The following is a 25,150-nucleotide window of genomic DNA, read 5'->3' on the forward strand; positions in this document are numbered from 1 at the left end:
CTCTGCACTGTCAGCCGTTACACGAGGAGAACGGAGTGAACCTTAGCGAGTGCAGCGCCCACAGCCTACAGAAGTAAGTTGCACCGCGTCGCTTATGGAGCACTGTGAGAGCGGCGCACGAATATTCCAAAAAAGAGTGCTAGCCTTTCTAAAGAGTCTGTTCATTCTAGAACACGGTGTGCATACTATATAGCGACGAAGCCGAATTATTTGTGTCGTCAACTGCGTGTCCCTTTGGCGATCAGTAAGGGTACGAAATCGGGCAAGCCCCAGATAAAGCGCAGATATTTATTCCCTGGGGGAGCAACATCTTAGCGGAACTCCCCAGCATCCTCTTGTGTGCGGTCCTAAGCCACAATCGATCAAACAGCTAGGTAGGATCGCCGTCCGATTCGATTACTTAAATGATAACGAACATTTTGTTACGGCGACGTAAAATTCTCGTCCTGACTACAAGCGAACTTGACGACGATCGACATTTTCATGTTCTAGCAATACCCGTGCATAATACCCTGGCCATACCGCGAACGAACGCTACTTCTCGTGTAAAAATGCGAATAAATGAAAATAAATGTTTTTGCTAAGAATGAGCAATTCCGAGTCGAACGAGGAATGGTCTCGGTAGGCAAGAAAAACAAGCGTTTGCATGCGCACTACAGACCTTGCGCTTCTTAGGTCCCGTTATCCCAGTGCCAAGCAGCAAAGTGCTAGGTTAGGTTAGGATAGATTGGATGGTTAGGTTAGCCTAGCTGAGCGTAGGTCACGTTAGGCCAACGCATAAGAACACAGGCGTGGCCGAATGTGCGCACCATCGGTCGTCTAACGTTACATGTGGATTAATGGACGTTACATGTGGATTAATGGACGTTACATGTGGATTAATTGGACATCGTCTACGATCACGCACGTGTACACGAGAAAGGAAACTTGTGATTGCCGCGCATATCCCAGGGCGCGCCATTAACCCGAATATGCGCGCGGAATACTCGAACAGTGCGGAAGTCTGCGCTTCCGCGGGCAATCCCCATACCGCGTGCCACCGTCGCGCATTCTGCGAGACGACCGAATAAATCGCGTGGCAGATCGCAGGAAGAAAGAAAAAAAAAATGCGGGCGTGCATCGCGGTGAGAAACGAGTCGCCGGCGCCGTCGCTTCGGAACCGGAAGGGCTCCCAAAATGGCGCAGATAAAGTTTAGCGGGACGGCTGGCGAGTTGGCGGCCGGCGAGAGACGCGTAGCGTCCTCGGTGCATACACGGTCACGGCCGCGCGCATCCGAAATGAGCTCAGTGTCCTACTGGCCGTGAAAAAAGAAGAAAGACGCCTCCAGAAGCCGCGCGCCTCGGGCTAAGTGCGGGCACGTGTCCGCGATGCGAACAGGTGGTACGGGAACGAGAACTCCTTGCCGCTCTTGCGTGCTGCCGCGCTTCTTCTTATATACTCCGCGCAGGGGCGCGACTCGGCATAACGCTGTTGCGTCGCGTCTCTTCACGGGTCGGTATTGCGTGAGCGCTTAAAATTCGAAGGTGCTCTTAGAGTCGGCAAGGTTTCTTTCTATTTCCGCGTTTCTACGTTTCCTTAATTTTTTTTTCTTCCTTATTGGAAAGTCCTTGTTCGCTGTGCTACCCTTTTTTAACACGTAAATGCACTTACGTGTCTGACTTTTACTAATGACACATTGATGCGTTTGTATAGCATTACACTTATTAACGCAGTATTTATGTAGCCCGCCCATTTTGTAATATCCTCCACCGAGAGGCTCTTTAAGGTAATGAAATGGAAGGTGTTGTCTGCGGCACAGTACAGAGACAGCGCAGCAATAGGTGTAAACAACTTTACCAAGCACGCTCGACGCACAAAGAGACCATCGGGAGGCTTGCTGGTGTGTTACGACAGGCAGGGCCGGATCGTCGGGTGTCGTTTGTTTGTAAGGGTGGTGGCGTGCATGAGTCACTCGGGAGGAAAAGGTTGCTAGTGTTTATTAGGGAGTGTCCGTGTAGTGTAGCATTCCTATAGAGTACGTGGGAACAATAAGCGACCGCTGACAAATGTAGGCCAATATTTGTACTTTCTAATAGCAGGGTGCATTGGGCGATCACCGGCACCGGCCTATATAGCGTATCGATGAACTCGGTGGGACCACTGCAAGAGCATATTTCGTTGAATTTCGCTACAGCTAAGTGCAGTTGGAAATTTCGTGAGGAATAGGGCATGGAACCTGCCTCTATTGCCAGTGATAGAGAGAACTGTGTCGCATACATGGCCAGCCCAGAGCTACCGTATACGCTCTCGTAAACGTAGGCGCGCTCTGTTCGAGAAGCTCTCTTACTCGAAAGCAGCCTGCCCATGTGCCCACACAAACACGTCTGCCACAGGCTGCATGCACACGAGCGCTGCAAAGATTATCCGCCGCAGCTAGACCACCTGGTTTGAAATCTGGCAAAGCCCACGTAACGTTTACGCATCCCCTCCCGTGCGCCCGATGTCACCACGAAACAAATGTCTTGCAGCTGTCTGTGCTTTGTGGGTCCCAACAGACGGCAGCTCTGGCTTTATTTTTTTTTTTTCGAGGGTGTCCAAAGATCGAAAAGTCGCATATTAAATGGAATTACTTTTTTTTCTTGAGAAAGGAAAGGGCACCTAATCCCTCATTCCCACCATGAACCTTCCGTCGCTTGCCCTCCTACGCTCATATTTCGTATCTTAAATTCTTCGCGTCGACCGCATTTCGATGAGGGCAAAATGCGAAAACCATAATAATATAAGATAATCGCATAATGATATCTTGTTTTTTGCTCATAAAACCACTTAATTTCATTTCCATGGCGTCAGCGCCTCCTGATAAGGGAGTCGAGAGCGGGGGATGGTGAGAAAGAAAAAAAAGTATAAATTAATTGTCACGTTGCACCGGCCCTGAGCGACTGCCCAAAGCGATAGCATTGTTCATGACGTCCTATCTTTCGATGATTATTTATTGACGTTGTTTTCGTAGAACCAGCTCCATACGGAGCAGTGTGTTGGAGAGCATTTCAAAAGACAGCCACTGCTCTTTCTTCCACACGCCGTCGCTCTCAACCAGACGTCGCCGAAGGCAGCTTTGACCTGCATAGTGCTATCGCACCTGAATCGGGGCAGAATCAGCTCGGATAACAAGTTTGCCGCCAGCGGACGAGGACGGAGGGAAAGGCGTCAAAGAGGTTCATTGAACAGGCGCACATACCCAGTGGTGCATAACCACGCGAGCGGCCTACATTCTTATAATGCACTATCTTTCTGCATCGGTCCACCTATCTAAGTATGTACTACCTTCGGGATCAACGCACATCTTTAGATTACGCTATCTTCGAGATCGGGTCAAATGTTTTGGTGGAATATCTGTATAGCTACACAGCCGGAAAGAAGACTGGCCGGACAATGTCAAGAATGCGATTCGCATTAAAACCCTTGCGACCACGCGTGTTTTGCATTATCAGTACTGGCCCACCATCGCCTTTCATTAGACTACTTTTTCTGTAAAACATTTCAATCGCATCAATAAACTGAAACTGAAACTGAAACTGCGTCCAAGATCGGTCAACGTTACAAACCTAAATAGAGCCCATTCGAGGGTCCGTGTCATGCACAAGAATCAGGACCGGCAAACCCACGCCTTACAGTGTCCCCGTCTTAAAACGCATCGACGCCTTCAACTTTGGACCCGTCGAATGATCTGTGCAATGCTAACGCAATCCTAGCACACACAGTACCGTGACATTTCACGGTCGTAGAAGTACGGCAGTTATGGCGATGCAACCAGCCCACCGTTTTGTGTTACTGATCGCCCCGTTGGCTTGAAGGGACAGGGAAGAGAAAAACTATAGACTTTTATATTGGGAGGTCGTCTTTTCGAAACCGTTTTAAGTGCGTTTGGCAGAATATGGTTTATTGCTAGATGAATAGATGAAGGCAATGAATTCATTTCTTGGTTTCGGCGGGCAACAGCAGCGACGATGTTGATCTATCTATCTATCTATCTATCTATCTATCTATCTATCTATCTATCTATCTATCTATCTATCTATCTATCTATCTATCTATCTATCTATCTATCTATCTATCTATCTATCTATCTATCTATCTATCTATCTATCTATCTATCTATCTATCTATCTATCTATCTATCTATCTATCTATCTATCTATCTATCTATCTATCTATCTATCTATCTATCTATCTATCTATCTATCTATCTATCTATCTATCTATCTATCTATCTATCTATCTATCTATCTATCTATCTATCTATCTATCTATCTATCTATCTATCTATCTATCTATCTATCTATCTATCTATCTATCTATCCATCCATCCATCCATCCATCCATCCATCCATCCATCCATCCATCCATCCATCCATCCATCCATCCATCCATCCATCCATCTATCTATCTATCTATCTATCTATCTATCTATCTATCTATCTATCTATCTATCTATCTATCTATCTATCTATCTATCTATCTATCTATCTATATATATATATTAACCCGACAAGCCGAAACACCATTTCACATAAGATAATAAGATAAAATTAACACAATTTGTTCACAGTTATTTCAGGCCATGGATATTATATTGGTACGAAGAAAACAGTGAAATGATAATTAATCTAAAATTAACTGGTAAGGTAATTAATCAATCGGTAAGTGTTTTGCCGATCTATCCACAACTGAAAACTCCCTCTGGCATATAAAAAACGCCAGAATGAAACCTGGATTAGGCTTCCAGCGCTTAAATCAGAGCTTTTAGACATCAAATTCAACGTATCAAAAATGATAAGTTCGGTTTCGTGGGGTCAATTAGCGCCAAGCAAGCATAGTATGATGTCGTGGGGAGTTGAGCGGAAATTTCAGGCTGCTCCCGCCAGTTACTTTTTGCCTCTTTCCTGGTTTAATTATCATGTGATATGTAGGCTGTGATACTGACATGTGCCACCTCAGAACTTTATGCGCCATCCTATAGAATTTTTTTCGCGTCCTATCTCTTTACGTTCCTTTTTCCTTGCGCATGGTAGCAAACCGCACTTTTTTCTGGTTAAGCTCCCATAGCTTTCCTTCGTTTCTCTGTCTCTCTCTCTCTCCGATCAAGGAAATATTCATTTTCCCAAACATTTAGGATCATCATCATCATCATCATACCATCATCATCATCATCATTGTCGTCATCATCATCATCAGTCTGGTTACGACCACTGTAGGGCAAAGGCCTCTCCCATACTTCTCTAACTACCCCGGTCACGTACTAATTGTGGCCATGTTGTCCCTGCAAACTTCTTAATCTCATCCGCCCACCTAACTTTCTGCCGCCCCCTGCTACACTTCCCTTCCCTTGGAATCCACTCCGTAACCCTTAATGACCATCGGTTATCTTCCCTCCTCATTACATGTCCTGCCCATGCCCATTTATTTTTCTTGATTTCAACTAAGACGTCATTAACTCGCGTTTGTTCCCTCATCCAATCTGCTCTTTTCTTATCCCTTAACGTTACACCCATCATTCTTCTTTCCATAGCTCGTTGCGTCGTCCTCAATTTAAGTAGAACCCTTTTCGTAAGCCTCCAGGGTTGTGCCCCATACGTAAGTACTGGTAAGACACACCTCCTATATGAATACAACATTTAGGGTAGCCAACCGGAAACGACCTTGATTAGCCTCCTTGCATTTCTTTCCTCTTCATCTCTATATCCTCTAGACGTAAGACTGACCTGTTTGCAATTACATAAGCGCAATCTATCGATCTATATTAACTTAATATTTCTGTTCAGTGTCCTATTAACCATGAAAACACTGCAGCAGGCGCCGCGAGGCAAGATTGACCTATTTGCTATTACAGGAGCGTAATCGATCTCATCTAGGTGAACTTAATATTTCTCTTCAGCGTCCTATTGACCATGAAAGTACTGCAACAGACCCCGTACCACGAAGCATCTTCAGGTCGTAAGCGAAGTTACAGCATCTGTAAATTTTATTACCGAGCGAGCGACAAGTCCTTTAGGGGAGGAAGACAAAAACAGAGGATGTTGCTGGTAGTTGCTGGAACGCATCGCACTGCGCTTGACCGCACGACACAACTCACGGTTAAAAAGAGAGCAATAATAAAACATGAGTCTCTTGCAGGTCAACCGATTTGTACCTCCATTAGCTCGTTAGTGTTTCCCCAGCAGTAAACGAAGCCGGGCTAGACGAGGATCGTACATATATCCTTCCGGTTCTGGCAGCCGCGTTCAGGAAACGGACGCTCCAAACGCACCTCCTCGCCGACATTTAGTTCAATTTCTTTCTTTCTTTCTTTCTTTCTTTTCGTCTGTCGAGTGGATCCCTCGGTCGACTAGGGCATACACACTCCCGAGCCTGTGGGGCGGGCCCATTACAACTCCTGCGCGCAAATATATGTGTACGTATATACACAGGCGCTACTGGGGCTGCACTGCGGCGAAGTGTTTGGCTGCATTTGTTCGCTCGTCCTTTTTTTTTTCTCGAGACTTGTTTTCGTTTCTGTGTACCCTGTTTTGTTCCTCCTGGCCGCGTCTTCCCCACAACCGCGCTCGCTGTAGCTTCCCCGCGCGCACGCGAGCGCGTGCGTGCGTGCGTATGAGGTAGGCCGCGATGTCTCGGTTGCCTGACCGGATAAGCGCTTGCCCCAATGTCGGCGGCCACTCCTCCTGCGAGTCATAAGGGGGTAACGGCTTACGAGCCCGCAAAGCGGTGGGGAAGGGCCCGCGGCTTTCTGTCTTGTCGCGCGGTAAACAGGTCCGCAACCCTTTCGGCGCCCTCCGCAGAGAGCGCGACACGTAAGAGGTTGCAGGCGCAGTGTTTGCATCGGGAGAGGGAGACGGGCTTGAAGTGCGCTATAAATGTGAACTTACGCGCCAACCGTCTTCAACACGCGTTCTTGTCACAGGCAGCGGGCGACTATACACCGCCAAAGCCCGCACCCCGCCCACCGAAACGGTGCTCGAGGTGGTCTTCGTCCCAGTCTTGCGCGGAGGACGTTCTCTGAGCAGGCCTCCTCAGTAGTGTTCCTGTTGTATCCGTACAAGTGCTTTAGGGGCTCCCCTGCTAGTCGACTTCGCACTTGGATTAAGCTCTGAACGGCGCCGTTCACGACGCCGCTGCTGCCGGTGTAGAAAGACCGCAGAGCAAACCTTTCGAACGAGGTAAGTGTTCGCAGGAGGCAATTTGGGGGCTACGGTGTCTCGCAATTCCGGAGGAACGTTACGGAGCCGGTATACCAATTGAGGTCATGAAGCACCCGGATCATTAGAAAGCTGTTAAGAAAAAAAGTCACGGTCACGGATCCGGTTGACAGCCTTGGTGGTAGGCACTTCAAGTCGACTCATCAATGTGGACTGGGAAAAAAAAGGAAAGGGCAAAGATTGGAGCGGCGTAATACTGCGTAATTAAGTGCAAGCCTTCGCGACAGCTACAAGAGCAAGCGTTTGCTTGCCACTTACTCGGCCACTTAGTTACTTATTAAGTGCACGTATTGTTCCGCTATATATACTGCTGTGCAAGCGCGAACAGCCTCTGCATTAGGATTCTAGCGTCAACCGCTATTCCTGCCATGAAAAACTTGTCCTTGCACCGCGGTAATATGTAGACCGCATGCAAGGTGTCTAGTCTATTGCACTCTTAAATATGCCTAATTTTATATTCTTCTCCTTTTGGCTCTACTCGAGCTGTTCGTTTCATCAGAGAAAATAGGTGAGCGGGTAATTTCCACTTACTGGGAGATTGAGGGTATCCGGCTCCCTGTAGTATAGGCAAGGCCAGCGTTGTCAGTGTAATACAGGGCAGAGGATGCAGAGGCAAAGGGAGCAGCTATTAATGCCGCCTCACGCGGATACATTCGCCCCCTATACGCGATAAACAGACCTCGAGCAAATGGCAAAAAAGACAGAAAGAAAGGAGGAAATATTATAAATGGGAGGAACAAGAAGACTCGGCGCGTTGGAGATGCTTGAAGGGAAGCCACTCAAGCGTGTACGCAGACGGGCGTGATGCCGCAACGACGGGCGTATTCATGCGAATACGAGGGGGTCGCTGCGAATCTGTGTCGTCCTCGCTTTCCGTACGCGCTGACGTGAGCTCCCCGCCGTAGAAACCGCGCGAAAACCGCGCGCCGCGCCGGAACTCGGAGACCTCTCCATTGGTGCTCCCCGCGCTGATCTCCGGGTGCTCTCGTCTCCACTGCAGGAGTTCAAGTCAGCCCGAGATGCTGCCCGGCCTGCTGTTAGCCGCGCTGCTGGTGCTGATGGCGGCACCGGCACTGGCGACCCCTATCATGGGATACTCGTACGCCCATAGACCGCGCTACGCAGGTGAGCACAAGCTATCAGTGTTTTTTCGCGTCACTAAAAGCATGCGTCCATTGCTACTCGTCTTGCTTCTAGCATTACAATGTGACGGACACGCCGATAGAGTAAATATCTGGACTAGCATTCACACGCACGCACAAAAAAAGCTTCTACGTCAGAATTGTTCGTAAGAACAAATTCCAGCCGATCCCGTTGGAGAACACAATATTTGCGAAGGGGGCCGGCCCATGGCTGGCAAACACCTCAATTACCAACGAGACGCTTTGCGAAGGCCGCAAGTTCTTACGAACAATAAGATTTGCGAATGTCGCGAAATTCGGCCCCTAAGACTGAATCCCCAGTGCTTTTTTCGTTCGTAAGATGTGTTAGTAATTGGCCGAATTTCTTCGCCAAATTGTTCAACGTCAAAATTGGCTGGCGCTTGCTTTTACGAATAGATTTAACGTAATAACTTTTTTGTAAATATGGGAACTTGGAACCGAGGCCGGATTCACAAAGCTTATCGTTCGTAATAGCTGTTTGCCATTGACCGACTACTTTCGCTAATAATATGTCCAGCATCAGGACTAGCTGAAAAAATTAACCCAGGAATAATTTTAGCGTAAGGACTTTTTTGTGAAGTCGCGCTGTTAGTAGCCGAATCCGCAAAACCTGTCGTTCGTAAATGTTGTTTGCCACTGGCCGGCCACGTTTGCTAACAATTCCTTTACAAATTTTGTTCACTAATGACCTGTCTAGCTTTTGTTTTTCCCCACAAGCAGTAAGATAATCTATTCTTTAGATAAATTTACTCTCGCTCAGCCCACGTTAGAAATCTTTGCTGAAGTACGTGGAAAAGGCTGTTTAGCACTAGCATACGTCATTCATGTTTTGCTTTGTTCTCGGGATTGCTTGCGTGCGTATTCCTTTATCTAATTCTTTGTCTGCATTTTCTATTCATCGTGCGTATCTTATATGAGTAGCAGCACTTTTTGTATATATTGATTGATATGTTTACTCGCACCGCTATACAATTCCAGTGATATACTGACAGTAATTTCAAATAAAATAAATATGATGGCCATGATCAGGATTGGCTGAATTTGCTCTTACGAACAACTCCAGCGTAAGAGCTTTTACGTGCAATACAGGGCCCCGAGGTTGAATTCACAAAGCTTTTCGTTCGTAAGGGCTGTTTGACATTGGTCGATCGAGTTCGCGAACAACTCTAGCGTAAGGACTTTTTTGAAAATACGGCCCTTTAGTTGGTAAGTGAGCTCTGCCACTGGCCAGTCGCCTTCACTTATAATATGTCCAGCATCCGGATTGGCCAAAATTTTCTCTTACGAACAATGCTAGCGTATGAGCTTGCTGTGAATCAGAGCCCACTTGCGCCGTAGAACTGTTCGTAAGAGCATGTGCCAGCAAATCGTAACATTGCATTACCGAAGGCGGCCGGCCGACAGCAAACAACACTCGCTAGATAGAAGTTGTGCAATATCGGCCCCCTGTTTTGTAATTCGGAAGCGATGGTGGGCGCATGCGTGCGAATGAGCCAGATTTGTGAGCTTTAAGAAGTGTTAGTTCAGTTGTAAAATGCCTTGGTGCTGCTGCGCAGCTCTCGAAAGAAGTAGCTTGTCCCATGTTTAACTGTACTTGTGAGTGATCTCATTTACATTTACTCTGCTCGGACTGAGCTGGTGTAAACGCACACCCGTTTCGGGGAACTATAGAACTTTCAGAAATGAAGCTGCATATTGGCACAGCGGTTGTTCTCACAAAACAAATTCTCAGCGCCCCCTTTGTTTAGGAAATATCGAGTCGAGTCACAGTCGTGGTTCAAGGCGGACTCTGTGCAGGAAGACGGTCTGACGGTCTCAGTGGCATGCGAATGGCGACACATTGTCCAGTGCAGTCTACGCGCGTATTACTTATCTTTTGTTCTGTTATACAGGCTTACTGACGTAAATCTGCCCTATGTAACAAAGCACTGCTGCTGGTGCATAACAAAAATAAAGTCTGGAAGGTCTCTCAGACTTCGTGTTTGTATATGCATACGTTCTGTAGGAGGGATGATGTTTGAAGCATTGCATATGGTTTTCAAACTAAACTGTTAGCTTCTCTTTCATTTTTTTTTTCGACAATACATTGAGTCATTCGAGTTCGACGCTTCCCAGACAGGCGCAATGGCATAAAAAATATTAAGTGCAGGTCATACTGATCGCAACGTTTACACTCTTGCATGTTTACATTCAGTATAGGCACGTCTCACGGCCGACTGCCTTTGAAGCTCCGAGATAAGTCCTTCTTCACACTTCCGTTCGAGAAGTTTGCTCCGACAAGCTGTCGACTTGGTTCTCGACCAGGAGGCCCAGTCTCTTAAAGAACAAGGCTCTTGAGATTTTTCATTGAGATTGAGTTGTATCCTGACGACCGATGTGCAAACACTTGCTGCCTCTAAATCATGCGCGTCCCCCACTCGACGCTCGCTCACAAAGGCCGACACCGTCTGCGCTTCTCACGCAGACTCGCACAACTACAAGGTGGTGTGCTACTACGGCTCGTGGGCGGTGTACCGGCCGGGCGCCGGCAAGTTCAACGTGGAGGACATCGACCCGTTCATCTGCACCCACATCGTGTACGGTTTCGCGGGCCTGGGCAGCGACCACAAGATCCGCAGCCTGGATTCCTGGAACGACCTCGCGGAAAATTACGGCAAAGGTGCGTCGCGCGAGAAGCGCCTTTCTGACACGTATATATAGCGTACAAGCGTACGTAGCGCTCTTTAGGAACGTCGTATCTGGGCGGAGCATAGCTGTCTTCCGTCGCGAGCTTGTCAAGGTCGGGTAAACGCGCCTCTATATAGGCCTGTTCGGATCGAAATTGCCAAGACGCCAGTGATGCGCGCAGCCACGTCGATAGTTTCGAATGCTGTGCGCCTCGATGAAAGAGATTTAGTTGACGCGGTGCCCTCGTCTATTCGAGTTTAGGAATCCACGTTCAGCTGGAGAGCTAGCTCAGCGTGCTCTGGAACAATAGGTCGACGACTGGTGCAGAATCATTTGCTGTTCGAGGTAGCCACGTGTAAAGAGAGGAGGAGGAGGAGGAGGAGGAGGAGGAGGAGGAGGAGGAGGAGGAGAGGAAATAGAAATAAAGAGATAAGACAGGGATGTCAACCAGAAATGCGTCTGGTTGGCTACCCTACTCTGGGGGACGGGAAAAAGGGAATAACAAGTGTAACGAGTTATTATATGCCGCGTAAGAAAGCAATTACGCCAGCAAAAGCGGGCGTAGTCTCGTTGTCTATACGGTTTTTGTTTTCTATACCATTTTTGTGTTTATAGGTAATTATACATGTGGCGCTCTTCTGGCCGGCTCTGTTCGTGTAACCACGAATCTTTTCTTTAGTTTTACTATTTTGAGAATGATGGCACGCCGTTAAAGATTAACGACATGTGACGACATGTCACGCTCAATTGAACAATCTTTAATGCCAGCGATTCCAGGACAAAGCACTGCAGCGGATTTCCACATTGTGTAACGAACACGCTCCAGGTGTAGGTAGAAGTATAGGTCTGTAGTAAACGGCCATTTCTGGGCCAAACAATCCCGACGGTGCATACCTAGTTTAGTTTCCGTACGCTATATCGTGAGTATACTCACCGCCAAGTTTCTCAATTTACATATTTCTTTATACCGGTTTTTTTATTCATTCTGGCCGCTCAGCTCTCTCTCTGCCGTTTTGTAAATACATTATTTTTTCTACCATGCTCGTTAAATTCTACTGCGTGGTAAAATTCCACGAGAGCAGGTCGCATGAGAAGCTCTCAAATGCATTCTGGTGAATTATGCCGCTTGCGGTATACTAACGCTACTTGACATTTGTGACGGAGGTGGTGAAGATCCTGAGCATCGTCATGGACATCTCTTAATCAATTGATCAATTAAAGTTTGTGGTTTTTCGTGCCAGAACCACGATCTGATTATGAGGCACGTCGTAATGGGTGATCTACTCCTGATTAATTTCGACCACATGGGGTTCTTTATCGTGCACTCAACGCACGGTAGCCCGGCGTTTTTCTTTTTTCTTTAATTTCGCCTCCATCAAAATGCGGCCGCCACATCCGGTGTTTGTTCCCGCGACCTATTGCTTACAGCAGCGCAGTTCCAAAGCCACTAAGCAACCACGGCGGGCTCTGGACATCTATCCGTGCCGTCTCGAGTGTAGAAGATATTGATTTCTGAAAGCGTGCACAGCGTGCATTACAAGCCATCGTTTCATTTGCTGCGGGAAATATACAATTAAATAAGCGGGAACCGTGCCGGAACAGGTTGCTCTCTCATTTGAGTCACGTTGGGAAATGACTGGTCGTGCGATAAAAATTCTGGACGGGGCCCTAGAAAGAAAGAAAGCGTAATAAAAATTGAAGTCACGAATCATTCTCTGCGAAAGAAACGCCGACTCGTAAAATTGGGGCTGGTGTACACATAAGTATTTCTTTCTTGTCATAATATTCCTCCCTTATCGTGCACCGTTTCACGACCGGCGGATTCCGATGATAACGAGGGGCGGAACGCCGCTCGGATAACGCGATTACGCGATTACGCGAAACGCTGATGAAACGCGAAAAGGAAAATAATTAGTATAGAAACGTCACATTATCCCGGCCAGTTATCCTCGGGCTGCGGCGGTGTACGTACCCTGCCATTCTCGCCAAATAAGAAACAATCGTCAGGCAACAACAACAACAACAAAAGGGGGATGAAAGGGGAAGGGGATAAAACACTAGCCGTATGTTCGAAAAAACTCTGGCGGGCCGACACGGATACAAGAAGAGGAAAACGCACAAGACAAACGCCGACTATCCACTGAAGGGTCACATAGATGGCCGAAATGAAGGAACCGAAGTCATCTGCGCAAGCTTGGGAGTGGCAGCGTTAACCCTCAATCGGGGACACGCGCGGTATACGCGCTAAAGATAACAGTTTAGGTATGATAGTTCTTTCTCTGGTAATCGAAGGCTTGCTAACGCATGCACTTCCACTGTTATGGATTATGGCAATCCTCAACAACGAGGTGCACTTCTTCGTTCTTATATGTCTAGATAAAACTATAGTATAGGCTGCCACAAAATTTTGGAACGTATATTTACAATCGCGACAGTCTAATGAAAGGTTAGACAGTGTTCGTGGTTAACGATCTCTTACGCTCAATTAATCTCGCTTTGATCCAACGGCCTGTCTACCCTACATAAAAGCGACGAACTTTTTTTTCTGACACGGACCCTTACCAACCAGATCACGTTTCTGTCGTTCTAGACAGACCGCATGCAACATGGTATGCACCACCAACTGCAATAGTTCTAGTTCTCCAAGCAAGCGAGAGCTACGAGAAAACCAAGTTCCTTCACGCCACCACATGCGACATTTTGCAACTCAACGGCGCTGACTGTATAGTTAAGCACACATTCGTTACTAGATTTCACCTCAGAGTGGAAGGAATTTCGCTGCACGCCATGATCGAAGTTCACACATTTGGCAAATTTATGCTCTTAACACGCGGGATATGGGCTGTATAATATGGCAGACAATCTCACAGCTGTAGGCAAATTCAGTTACTTTCACGTATGCAAAACATTCATGACGTGAAGTTCGACTAACTTTCGTTTACTTCATGGCTAGGTGCCTTTCGTGGAACTTTCTTTTAGGCTTTTTTTTTTTAAATATAGAAGTAACGATGAGCCCAGCTTTCACTTTATATTGTTTTGCGCAAAACTCTTTTTTTTATATTACTTTGCACAAAAGGGAGGGAGGCACATAATAAATAGTTTAGTAATTGTTCCAACTTTCTTTGAAAGAAAAAAAAATTTTTAATTCGCAGGAGCTTAGCAATAGCATTCACTATTAGCCGTACCGAGTTTATTTTAAAATATTGAGGTGTGTTGGAATTATAAGCTTTTATATATCTGTGTTTGCACTTTGGTCAAGGGACATTTAAAAAATAAATAATGACATTATAACAATGAAACTCTTTTCAAATATTTTTCACCATATGTACTTTTGACGGACCTAAGATAATGACATTCACTTTCAAATCTGTTTCAAAATTAATTTTCATGCAATGTGATCCCAATAGAAGTGAATTTTGCCGAAAGAATTTTTTTATGAATAAAAAAACACTTCCTGGGCTATAACACAATTAATTTATTACTATTGATGCATCAGGCATATTACAACAGTTCAGGGAAAATTTCACAGCGAAAAGTTTATTAGTTGCGGAGATAATGCCCCGTTTGTGCGCAAAAACAGCATTTTTCAGATATGCATGGCGTTTCGGCGTTCAGTTGTAAACCATAGAGCCAAAAATACTTTAGGAACATAATTTCCAGCCTATCTTACCCATTTTATTTTTTTCTTTTCTTTTTGGCTGAGCATTGGCTGACCACGTTGTTGACGCGGTATAGCATACCAGTATCCGCAGAATATGTACTTCTTTTTTTCCAGGTTTAAAGATAGACGATGTATCCCTGTTTATGGGATGTAATATAGCAGAACTCTTACTTTTCAAGAGTTAGGTAATATGTAGTGCGATAAACAAAATCGCTGTTATACAAAAAAGCGCGGCCGGCAATAGCCATCAGTGCCAGCAGTGTCGAATATTAAAAAACTCTGCACAAAACTAAAATCATTCATAAAGCCGCATCCTCACTTATTTATTTATTTCATATACCTCACAGGCTCCTGAAGGAGTATTGCGTGAGGGGGTGGTACAGATAACAATTGTGGAGCAAAAACATGTTTTTGTTACGTAAATATGAACAGAACGAGAATCAGATAATAAACAAAGAACGCGAAATAAATAAAGATACAAATAAATGAAGATAAACTAACAGTTGTTAGCTGTTCAGTATACAGTAAAGCAAGCCCCCTTACAACAAATGCTTACTCAAATGCACAACAATGAAATTAAGAGCAACAAAACTAAAACAGATACTTGTTTTTAGCTAAGTACTAGCCAAATATTGCACTGATTTTTTGTCTGAAGGTTAATGGGTCGTTAATGTCAGCGATGCTATTAGGAAGACCATTCCACAGCGCAATCGCACGTGGCAAAGCTGAGCAGTTGAATGCATTGATGTGACCGAAGATGCATTGGAAACTGAGATGATTATGCAGACGTCTAGATGTGCGGAAGGGACGAACGCGTGGTAAAGCAGATGGGCGTACATTATGCATGATTTTCTGCTGAAGACTGAGTAATGCTATCTTCCTGCGCGATTGCAAAGATGAAAGCGACAACGACAACTTGATGTTAGTTACGCTCGAAAATGCATGGGCTATAATCTCTGGCAATGAAACGTGCAGCGCGGTTTTGGATAAAAGCGTAAAGCAGCTTTCTGCAAGTTTCTAGCTCTTTTGAAAGAGGATTTGTGTGAAATCGCTATGAAGCCACGACGATTTTTATAGGCTGACGTTTTTCTTTTTTATTGGGGCGCCTTTTTTGAAACATGCACTTCTATGCTCGTTTCGGCATGCCATTCTGAGAACGTGCTTTAGTCATAAAATGATGCATCTTTTCGTAGCAAAATTGAAAGAAATTAACTTGTCTTTTTTTAAAGAATATTACTTATAATTTCGTCTTAGAGCTAGTGTATACATCACAGTAAATTAACATGATTATTTGAGCAGACTCAGCAACCACTTTACATATCACGCAGACCCGTTTTCCTGTTCTTGTGTCATCGACCGTCGCGAATTCTGGCGCGCATGCGTGCAGGCGCCTTCAAGCGGTTCACGGCGCTGAAGAAGCAGAACCCGAAGCTGAAGGCCCTCATCGCCATCGGAGGTTGGAACGAGGGCTCGGTCAAGTACTCGGCCATGGCCCAGCAGCCGGCCGCGCGCAAGGTGTTCGCCGAGAGCGTGGTGGACTTCTGCAAGAAGTACAACTTCGACGGCCTCGACATGGACTGGGAGTACCCGGCCGCCAGGGGCGGGAAGCCCGAGGACAAGGTCAACTTCGTCGCGCTCCTCAGGGTCAGTACACGCGCACGGGGTTGCGGGCCTCGTCAAAGAGCAGCGCGGCCACGCGAAACAAGCGGCGTGCATCGCGCATGCGTCGCCTGGCAACAAACATCCTCGCCGCATCCCTTTCCTTATACACCAGCTACTCCAAAGTCGCACCCAATCGCTAATAAGGTATATGGCGTCTGGGTGCAAACGGCCCAAAATAATGTGGGAACGGTATGCACCTGTATACAGACTAGGACGAAATTCACAAACTTTTCATTTGTAAGTGTTATTCGCCTCCGCTAATAATATGTCCAACATCCGGACCTGTTATTTACAGACAGTTCTAGCGTAACGACACTCTTGTGATTACGGGCTTGGCACTTTAGCAGCAAGAACTTTTGTAACACTTGTGCAAGACGCGATGGGGTGATGGTGGCTTTTCTTTCTTTCTTCTTTATTTTTTCGCAGGCGGGTTCGACCTTATAAAATGAGCATTTCATCCGAGAATTTGTAATTATACAGAACTTGGCCTGTGTTCGCAAGAAATGTCCTTGACCCACAGAACTGTTCGTATGGGCAGATGTCAGACAATCCTGATGATGGAGATATTATTAACGAAGGGGGCCGGCCGATGGAAAGCAGCACTTATGGAAGAAAAACTTTGTGGATGCCACGCGGATTGAAGGCGTAGTATTTATTTATTCGCTTACATGGCAGGTAGCGCTGACTGGTATCGATTCCGCAATTGAGACATGCGCCGCATCTCGCCGATCAGGTTATTATTCAGTAACTCTCAGTTAAATGCGGAGTGTTCGGCGCATGTAACATAACTGCTAGTGCCGTTTGCCGCGAATAATACGATGCCGATAAATACCGCTTATTTTTACTTCGCTGCCTTCAGAAATACTTTGTCATGCTTTGGCAGTATATGCTCAACAGCACTGTGCTATACGAACGCAGTATACACGTGCATTTCAAGTAGAAGGGTCAATCGCAAGATAAAATGACAATTTCTATTCCTAGCATGTTGAAAGTGTTTTTTATTATACATTCAAAACGGCAATTTTGTTTCTACGGCAGGAGCTCAGCCAGGAGTTCAAGCCGTATGGCCTGTTGCTGACCGCTGCCGTCTCCGCAGGGAAGCATTTCATGGATCCCGCATACGATATACCTCAAGTGTCCAAGTGGGTATCTATATATATAAGAAATTTCGCACATAACCGCCTCACTAACCGTAATCGCTCCACCGTTCACACATGTTCATCTGAACTGTAGTCAAAGTTCTTGCGACAAACGTCATCATTCTGATCCGTTTGTTGCTCACAATGGGAGTTCTAGAAAGACTTCTGGCCTTGCCAGGTTAACATAGAGGACAAAAAAATCATCAAAGAGCAGCTCGAAATAGCCTGCCCAGTGCACTTAGTTCGGCTTATTAAAATAGATTTTCGTGTAAAGTACTCAAAAATTTTACAAGCACGCGATGCAGGCTCAGAGCGTGCTTTTACGTTTTACCTACATCATCAGATTAAAGCGCTGCATGACGAAAGCTTGTCGTAGTCGTCTCTAGTTGCCCGTGCCCTGCATCAACCAAACACTACCTATATCCCCAATCAATCTTATCCCTGCACCTCATTCTCTGCTCCCTTCGACTGTGTTTCCCGTCCTGTTACAGCATTTATCTGTTCAATACATTACATTTACATTTGCTCTCACATGGGAACATATAAGGACTCTACTCCGTTGTACAATTGAAAGAGCCTAAAGTTGTCGTTGTTTTTTCTCTTTCAATAAAATAGAGAGTCAGGGACATGGGACGGTATGTCCTCTGGCGTGCAACGTATACGTATAGAGTGCTGCTAATGCAGCACAATTAGAAGGTCTGCGTACGGGTGGGGAAGCATACGACCTCAAAAATGACACGTATTTTCTAAGCACACGCCACATATAGACGTATTTCGCACGGAATGCAACGAAGTGTTTCGCTCTATACGCCCCAGGTACCTGGACTTTATCAACGTGATGGCGTACGACTACCACGGCGGCTGGGAGACCAAGGTGGGCCACCACGCACCGTTGTACTCCAGGCCTGAGGAGAAGCCCGAGGACCGCATACTCAACGTGGTGAGAATCATCTTCCATTAGCGCTCGCGCACTATGGCGGGACTGCGCGCACAACGCTCTCCAGAAGCATTTAAAAGTGTAACGGTTGCTTGCTGGGCTTGTTGCTTCATTGCAACTTATGTAACGGCGCGAAAAAAATAAGGAAGCGACGACGATAGAGACCGACTGAAAAGAGCTCTCTTTTCACTCGGTCTCTATCGAGGTCCCTTCCTTATGTTTTCACGCCGTTACATAAGTTGTAATTTAAAAGTGCTGCAGAATGAAGATCCAGGGCCATCGAAGGTCTATGCTTTCCATTGATTATTTTTAGTGTGTTATAGACGGTCAAAAAGGACTAGGAAAGGGCTTTTCCCGACTTTTCTGTTCCTTAGCAGTTGATATTCAGTCCTTCCTTAAATACAAGGGATATTATTGAATCAGGAGAGAAAAGCAACTTACTGCACGCAGAGAAAACGAAGGCAAGGTTTCTTTTTTCTTTTTGGATTTAGCCCCGCCCACATATCGGGACATTGCAACCTTCGCATAAAAAATTTTGGAGTTCCTGTCGAGCTTTGCTTATCTTCAATTTGAAGCTAAACTCATTAGCTAAACTCACTAGCTAAACTCACCGAGACGCTGCCGCAATTTGTGACGTCACGTTGAGCTGGTGCGGGAATTCCAAGCATGAGTCGCCTCAAGAGTTTGCGTCGTCCTGTACCATGCCAAACCCCACCCGATCCCCAGTTTGTTATTCTTGAATCTTGCAATTTTACAAGACTCATTAATTTTCATCGGTGTTCTTTCACAGCCACGGATCATTTTTGTTGTAAAAATAGCGAGAAATAAAAAAAACAATAAACAAGGAGAGAGAGAGAGAGAGAGAGAGATCGACGCTGTGTTTTCCCGCATTGCAGAACTTCTCGGTGAACTACTGGATCCAGAAGGGCGCACCTCGCGAAAAGCTGGTGCTGGGTATGGGCCTGTACGGCCGGTCGTTCACCCTTCGCCGTGCCGAGAACCACAAGCCCGGTGACGAGGCGCCACAGAAGGGCCGCGCGGGGCCTTACACACGGGAGCCTGGATCACTCGGGTACAACGAGGTGAGGCCGCTTAATTAGCGACGTGTTTTAGCACAGCATTCTATAGTTGTTCTACACCGTTACCGTTAACAATACTGGCTGCCGCCTACGTATTGCGCATGTACAGGGATTAATTACCACGCATGCACAGTTGAGGGGAAGCGGTTGCGGTAACGACAGCGGAAAAACAGTAATGCTGTGAGCATAATCTAAGGTGCTCAATCGTGCGATGGATGGATGAGAGGCTGCGGGCTGGGGTCTTATTACGCCTGGCTGTGCGCATCGTCTTGTTGACCCGTCTCGCACTGCACTTCTGAATGATGACGAACTGAAATATATACCTTTCTCGTTTCTTAAACTTTCTTAAAACGAGGCGCTCGGGCCACCAGCTACTTCCTCCTTTTTCCTTTTCCCCCATAAATAAAAGAAGAAGAAAAAAAACATTTTCTCCCTCTGTTCTGTTTCATCTTTAAATTGCTGAGCCGCAACAAACGTGTAAAATAATAAAAACAATGAAACATGAAATTTCAACGGCGACGCTGCCTCGCCACTCGCGTGACTCTAACTCGAGAATTCGCCGTTCACAGATCTGCGAAAACTTCATCCGTGGGAAGTGGACGGTGGTGAAGGACCCGTTCTTCATGGCGCCGTACGCGTTCCAGGAACGCCAGTGGGTCGGCTACGACGACATGGAGAGCATCACAGCCAAGGTATGCTGTTCGAGGGAGCCGCGAAGTGAGACGGTCCGCTTACGAGTTTGTCGTGGTGTTTTCGACTTCTCCTATCGGAATTTTATTGAAATTCTGCAAGAGTTTTGTGAACTGCAAGAAAATTTGGAGGAAATCTTCATTGAGTGATACAGAATACAATGGCATGGCACCGCTGACAAGGTGCAGAGGTCTGGTAGGTTTTTACGGCGCACATCTTGCAATCGGTTTACATAATTCTCTTGTATTACCGACAAAAAAATACAATCACAAGTAAGAGAGTGCGCTACAAGCGCCACGTGATATTAATGAAAAACTGTCCATTTGCACTTTTTACCTCCTTCTACAGAATCGTGCGTTTTCATTCTACAAAATCACGCTCCGTCCAATCGTTCTTAACTGCAGTAGGGCTCCAGTATATAGGTAATTGTTAGGATGAAGTCCAAGGCCAGCATCCCGATATCTTCTCTTTTGCGAGCGTTCGGGCGTCCAATCAACTTAGTGTACATCTAGAACACAGAGAAAGTCCTTGGTCGTCAAAGGCAGGACAGTAGAGAATACCAACGCGCTTACAGGGTCCGACTGAATTGGTCGCGCTGATTTTGGAAACGGGAATGAATAATTCTGCCTCCTGCTACCCGCGATGGGCAGGTGGAGTTTGCCAAGGCGATGGGCCTTGCTGGAGGCATGGTGTGGTCTATCGAGACGGACGACTTCCACGGCAAGTGTCATGGCATCAAGTTTCCCATGCTGAGCACCATCAACCAGGTGTTCGCTATGGGCGGACCGGGAATCATAGCGACGCCTCCACCCACACCGCCCACTCCTGCCACCGTGCCTACGCCGTCCACAGAGAAGACGTGGTGGCCTCGACCCAGCACTCAGCCAGGTATCTCTCCAAGCCCTTACCACACTCGTACTCCCTGCTGCATGTCAGTGAACACCCCCAAGCCTGTAAACACAATGCGCTGCCTTTTTTTCGGTCAGAGTTAGAGCTTCGCCTGTTCTAATTGTTACGGTAAGTGCAGAGCTTGAGTGTCCAGGCTTGTCGTCCCAGAAGCTACGGGTATGCGCATACACCCGCGAAAATAACTGCTAGAACTGAGCTTGTGCGCCACCTGGCGCTACTACCGTTTATCCTTGTTCTTTTCTTGTAGACGCCATCCCAACTAAACCACAATAACTTTAATGGCCAGGCATAGGAGGAGGAAAAGTAAGGAAGGTAAGCTAGGGAGGTCAACCAGACGCACGTCCGGTTTGCTACCCTACAAAGGATAAGGGGTTTAAGGGAAGAAAATTAAGGAGAGGGAGGAAAGAAGGTACTATCAGTGTGAATACGTGCGGATGTCCATGACTTCACGCCTATAATCGGTCACCGAGGCCAGCCGCTTTCATGAAACGTAGCAGTGCCTGCGTCGCTTTGTAAGCCTGCGACGCGTGGGGCCATAGTGCGAGAATCTTAGTCTCTGAAACTGGTCTGTTATCTAATCGGTTTAACACCCTCCGAAGAACGTCTCGTTCATTGTCGTAGATATTACAAAAACACAACACGTGCTCGATCGTCTCTTCACAGTTGCACGAGTCACAGATCGGTGTGTCGGACATTCCAATAAGGAATGAGTTGGTTTTTCGTAAAAGCAACTGTATTGTGCCAGGCGTAAACTGCGTTTTAAACCAAAGGTCGCCTGTTCTGACAAAGGCTGCATAGTTGTGGACATGCGGCCTATGTCAAGAGATTCGAAGTCACTCCGCCACTAACAAACTCTGTCACCAACCAGAACCTGTAGCGGAGCTCCGATAGCACAGCTGGTGCTTCGAAGCTCACGAGAGTGAGGAGAAATGTCATCTTCGGTCTCTGGGTAGTTGAAGGAACGATCTTTCCTTTCAATAGGGGCTATGGGAGGGGCTTCCGCAGTTGCGCTGATTGGAATATGGTTCTTTAGGAAGCCAGTGCTAGATCCAGGTCCAGATGCGCGCAGTGGCATTGAAAGTTTTGGCAAAGGCGGTGCCTGTTCCCACAGCATTTAAAACTTTATAGCGCACCCCATTATGACAGCCTTGCCATAAAATTTTGTTCAGGAAAGCCGAAAACTTTTTTTTTTCGATGCTTTAAGGCCCGTACTTATTCACAAAGCCGTTAGTAAGAAAACCGACACCGGCCATCAGGACAGAGATCGTATTATTAGCCAAGACAACCGGCCAACGACAAGCAGTTCTCACAAACGAAAAACTTCGTGAATTCAGCCACAGTTCCGAGAATGCCCCAATAAATATATTTTTGACCTCGACAATCTCGATAATTCAGCAGCTGACTGGTTGCCGCCTCGTGAATATGTCAATGTCCTAGTTCTTTTACATCTTCTCAATTTTTTTTTACATCATCCGTAAATATTAACCCATCTTTCTTTTTTCCTCGTGTCATATTATAGAAGTAAGGGTCACCGATGCCCGTCATTCCTCCGTATTTGCATCTCACTGGCGAACGAGCAGGCTCGCAGGGGCTTCGGCCATGCATCAATGTGCGCAACACAGTGCACAGTGCGACTAAAAACGCTGCTTAAAGACTTACCCTGCATGCATTTAAAACGCGCCGCTCGGTGGATGTGACTGCTAACGCATGTATTCTAAGCGCCAACAAGCTCCTCACATCATGGGGTTCGACAAACGCACGCAAATAATTTCTGTAAGCTTGTCGCCCCAGGAGCTACGGGTATACGCGCACACACCTGCGAAAAAAACTGCTAGAACTGAGATTGCGCGCAACGCGATATTATTGCCGCCATCTCGTTGCTGCAAGTCATATTATGCGCGGCAGTACGTGCCGAAAGAATCAGGCGGTAATTCCCATAGTTAAATCTGCGATGACATTGAGAGGAGGCCAGGTTGCTGTTGGCTGCAAACGTATGTACTTAGCTTTGCAAGTGGTTGCCGGCAATGGATCCACCCGGACGAATACCTTCTTGTAACAACTTAATGCATATAAACAACAAAGTTTAAAAATCAATTTCCACCCAAACGAACAGGGTATATTTAACGAAATTCTGTCTAAATGTGTTTCTCGAGTGTATAGGGCATATTCAGTGGCCTAAAACGATGACCCGGTTTGATCTCGCGACAACGCAGGAGGTGTCCGATCCACGACCGAAGTGACCCCTAAGGTAACCAGGCCCGAGAGCACCACGCCCAGCAGCCGTCCGTCGACCGTCCGGACCTGGTGGCCTCCCAGTGTCTCACCGGTGACTACGACGACGACCACGACCATGACTCCCGCAACGCCACCGACTCCTTCCCAAGGGGGATCTTCCGGGTTCAAGTGCCCGTCAGCCGGCAGCCTGCCTCATCCCACCGACTGCCAGCGTTTCTACGACTGCGTCCACCAGGGTGGTCAGCTGGTGGCTTTCGAGAAGACCTGTGCTGCGCGAACGGTCTTCAGCCCGAAGCTGAAGACATGCGTGTGGCCGGAATCAGTGCCGGGATGCAGCGGCTACTACGACAACGAAGCCAACCTATCGCTCTCGCAAAAAATCGAAACCTACTAGAAATCATCGTAGTCCTCATCTCTCGGAGTTGCCTCCCCCCCCCCCCCCCTCCTCTTGATTAACGACACTGGACAGAAGATTGTGCGCAACGAAGGAAGTCAAGTGAACAGTCTTCTTTCTCAAGCCTCAGGCAACCCTGTAAGAAGACGTCTTGCAAGCATGGGGCGCCGGTCTCTGAAGCCTGCCAATTCGTGAATACGTCACAGCTGCTTTACAGCGCAGTGTTCGAAAATTATGCCGAAATACGTCCCCCGCTCGATTGTACCAACATGGAAAACAGCGCCGGTGACGGGTCAAATGATACGGATAGGAAATATGCGCTGAATAATTTGTGTCTTCGCCTTCGCTGTTCGTCATGCAATGGATGGCCTATTTATACGACTTTCAGAGGTCTCATACAGCAATAATGGCAAAGCCACATCGCTTTGCGAACCAAGCGCTATTTATTTTACGCCTTACGTAAAAAAAGTACAGTAATATTGCTTATGTGTTGGTGCACGAAATATAAACCGGCCAACGCGACGTGTCACGTCCATACTTTGCTACCCTTTCCATATGTACCTGCAGCGCTTTTTTTAAATGGATGAGCACGCAGTGGTCCTTATCTTCAATTGGATGACAGAAGCTCCTGACAGTCCATTGCAATTCTGCTGCTTAACATACGGAAATTAAATTTTATAACATGCTACGATGAAAGGGTAATATGAGCTCCATTGAACAACCTCCTCGGAGCCACATAAAATTAAGCAATAGATAATTCGAAGCTTTCATACACAACTACCGATTTTCACTCGCGTTCGAGTTTGGTAAATGGAAGATTGTACAGTTCCTTCACTTCCTACGGCCACGGCGTGCAATGCAGCTAGCTTTTTTTCTTTGAGAACTATTATCATTGTATAGCACTGGGCTTCGCCTTACTTCGGCCACACACATATTCACATCAGCTGTTGCCGGCGCTCGCGACACCGGATGCCTGAATTCTACAGCCATGTTTTCATCAATAATTTATGAAATGCCATCAGAATCCATTGCGAATCAACCGAATGCATTGTATTGTGTGCTTCAATGTTGTTTATACCGGTGATGAATAAACGATACGTACGCTGTTTCAACACAGGCTTCGGTTCTGTTGTCTCAAAGCTTCTATTGTGGTCAAAGAGCATGCGTAAATGTTCCGTCGGTGTTTGTGATCCAAACTCATGGCTCGCCACATTAGGTTACCAAACAAACACGACTGCCTATATGATTAACGTTGAAGTACGTGATGATCTTCAATCGCCTTGGTATCCTAGAGACCATGATGCACTTGTTGAAGTCCCCACATATAATCCTCGGAGTAGGACAAAGCTCTTTTAAGAACTTTCTCATCGGCACATCCTGG

The 25,150-nt window shown here is 46.6% G+C and overlaps 1 protein-coding gene across 2 annotated transcripts; it reads left to right on the forward strand.

Moving 5' to 3' along the window:
• Positions 1 to 24,881, forward strand: LOC135902418 (chitinase-3-like protein 1). 2 transcript variants are annotated; one of them, XM_065432464.2, is made up of 10 exons: positions 1 to 73; positions 8,234 to 8,358; positions 10,861 to 11,055; positions 16,112 to 16,368; positions 17,425 to 17,528; positions 18,342 to 18,465; positions 19,359 to 19,544; positions 20,111 to 20,233; positions 20,882 to 21,119; positions 23,354 to 24,881. In XM_065432464.2, exons 2-10 carry the CDS (start codon positions 8,253 to 8,255, stop codon positions 23,767 to 23,769), a joined length of 1,749 nt encoding a protein of 582 aa, XP_065288536.1. In that variant the 5' UTR covers positions 1 to 73; positions 8,234 to 8,252; the 3' UTR covers positions 23,770 to 24,881. The 2 variants fall into 2 exon arrangements, with proteins under 2 accessions (XP_065288536.1, XP_065288537.1); XM_065432465.2 differs by lacking the exon at positions 1 to 73 and adding an exon at positions 6,949 to 7,194.
• Positions 24,882 to 25,150: the final 269 nt, after the last annotated feature.

This window comes from Dermacentor albipictus, chromosome 1 (assembly GCF_038994185.2).
Source record: "Dermacentor albipictus isolate Rhodes 1998 colony chromosome 1, USDA_Dalb.pri_finalv2, whole genome shotgun sequence".
NCBI lineage: Eukaryota > Metazoa > Arthropoda > Arachnida > Ixodida > Ixodidae > Dermacentor > Dermacentor albipictus.

Coding starts and splice junctions, on each gene's coding strand:
- LOC135902418 (XM_065432464.2), top strand. CDS start 8,253: ATGCTGCCCGGCCTGCTGTTAGCCGCGCTGCTGGTGCTGATGGCGGCA. Junction 8,359..10,860: donor CCATAGACCGCGCTACGCAG/GTGAGCACAAGC, acceptor CTTCTCACGCAG/ACTCGCACAACTACAAGGTG. Junction 19,545..20,110: donor GATCACTCGGGTACAACGAG/GTGAGGCCGCTT, acceptor CGCCGTTCACAG/ATCTGCGAAAACTTCATCCG.